We start from the raw sequence: 758 nt of genomic DNA on the forward strand, positions 1-758 counted from the left end.
GGGCGAAGGGGTGGTGTGGAGCCCGCCATCGGGGAGCACGGAGCAGCTCAGGGAACAGAGACCCCCCCCTGCTCCTGCCGTGTTTCCCAGAGGGTGCTCCTGGGGTGGGGGCCTGCAGAAGGGGGGCCCTCCTGGCTCGGGCTCAGGGTCTACTACCTGTATGGAAATTTCCTGGCAAACTTCTCCTGCGTCCTGGCCTTACTCTTCTTTCCCTGGCGGGACTTCTTGGGGGCCTTCGGGTCCATCACAGAAGGGGGCTACAGTGAGGTGCACCCTTCAGCCGGAGCTGGAAGAGAGGCCGGAGGAGCCAGTCAGGACTCGAACAGCAAGGCTTCCCCGACAGCGCACGGAGATGGGGCGCCGAGGAAGGCTGTGAGCCCCCCAGTGCTCAGCACACTGCTCCACAGGCCTGCTCTGGTGTGTCAGTGTGTGTGTGCACGTGTGTGTGTACACGTGTGTCCGTGCAGCTCTACACCATGCCCATCTCTGAGTCGCCCCTACAATCTGTGTGTATGTGTGTGTGTACACGTGTGTGCACACAGCTCTACACCCAGCGTGGGCTCTGAGTGGCCCCCACAGTCAGAGGGGCCCTCGGCTGACTGGCCCTGCAGGTCCCAGATGCTGCCCCCTCCGCAGCCGCATCCACCCCACGCGGCCCAGCCGGGGCCACCTCGGCTCTCCGGGCCATGTGGGGCCGTGGCCGCACAAGGTCGCACAGGCAGAAAGGCGCGGCTGGCACCCTCGGGAGACCGGCTGCC

The 758-nt window shown here is 65.7% G+C and overlaps 1 protein-coding gene across 1 annotated transcript in view; it reads right to left on the minus strand.

The window, feature by feature from the left end:
- Positions 1 to 245, minus strand: part of LOC104986776 (chromosome unknown open reading frame, human C3orf22) — a 1,540-nt gene extending 1,295 nt beyond the window's left edge. Inside the window, exon 1 of the mRNA XM_010837460.1 lies at positions 157 to 245. Coding sequence (XP_010835762.1) covers positions 157 to 245 — 89 coding nt within the window. The remainder of the gene's footprint in view (positions 1 to 156) is intronic.
- Positions 246 to 758: the final 513 nt, after the last annotated feature.

Source organism: Bison bison, unplaced genomic scaffold (genome assembly GCF_000754665.1).
Source record: "Bison bison bison isolate TAMUID 2011002044 unplaced genomic scaffold, Bison_UMD1.0 scf7180017845837, whole genome shotgun sequence".
In the NCBI taxonomy this organism is placed as follows: Eukaryota; Metazoa; Chordata; class Mammalia; order Artiodactyla; family Bovidae; genus Bison; species Bison bison.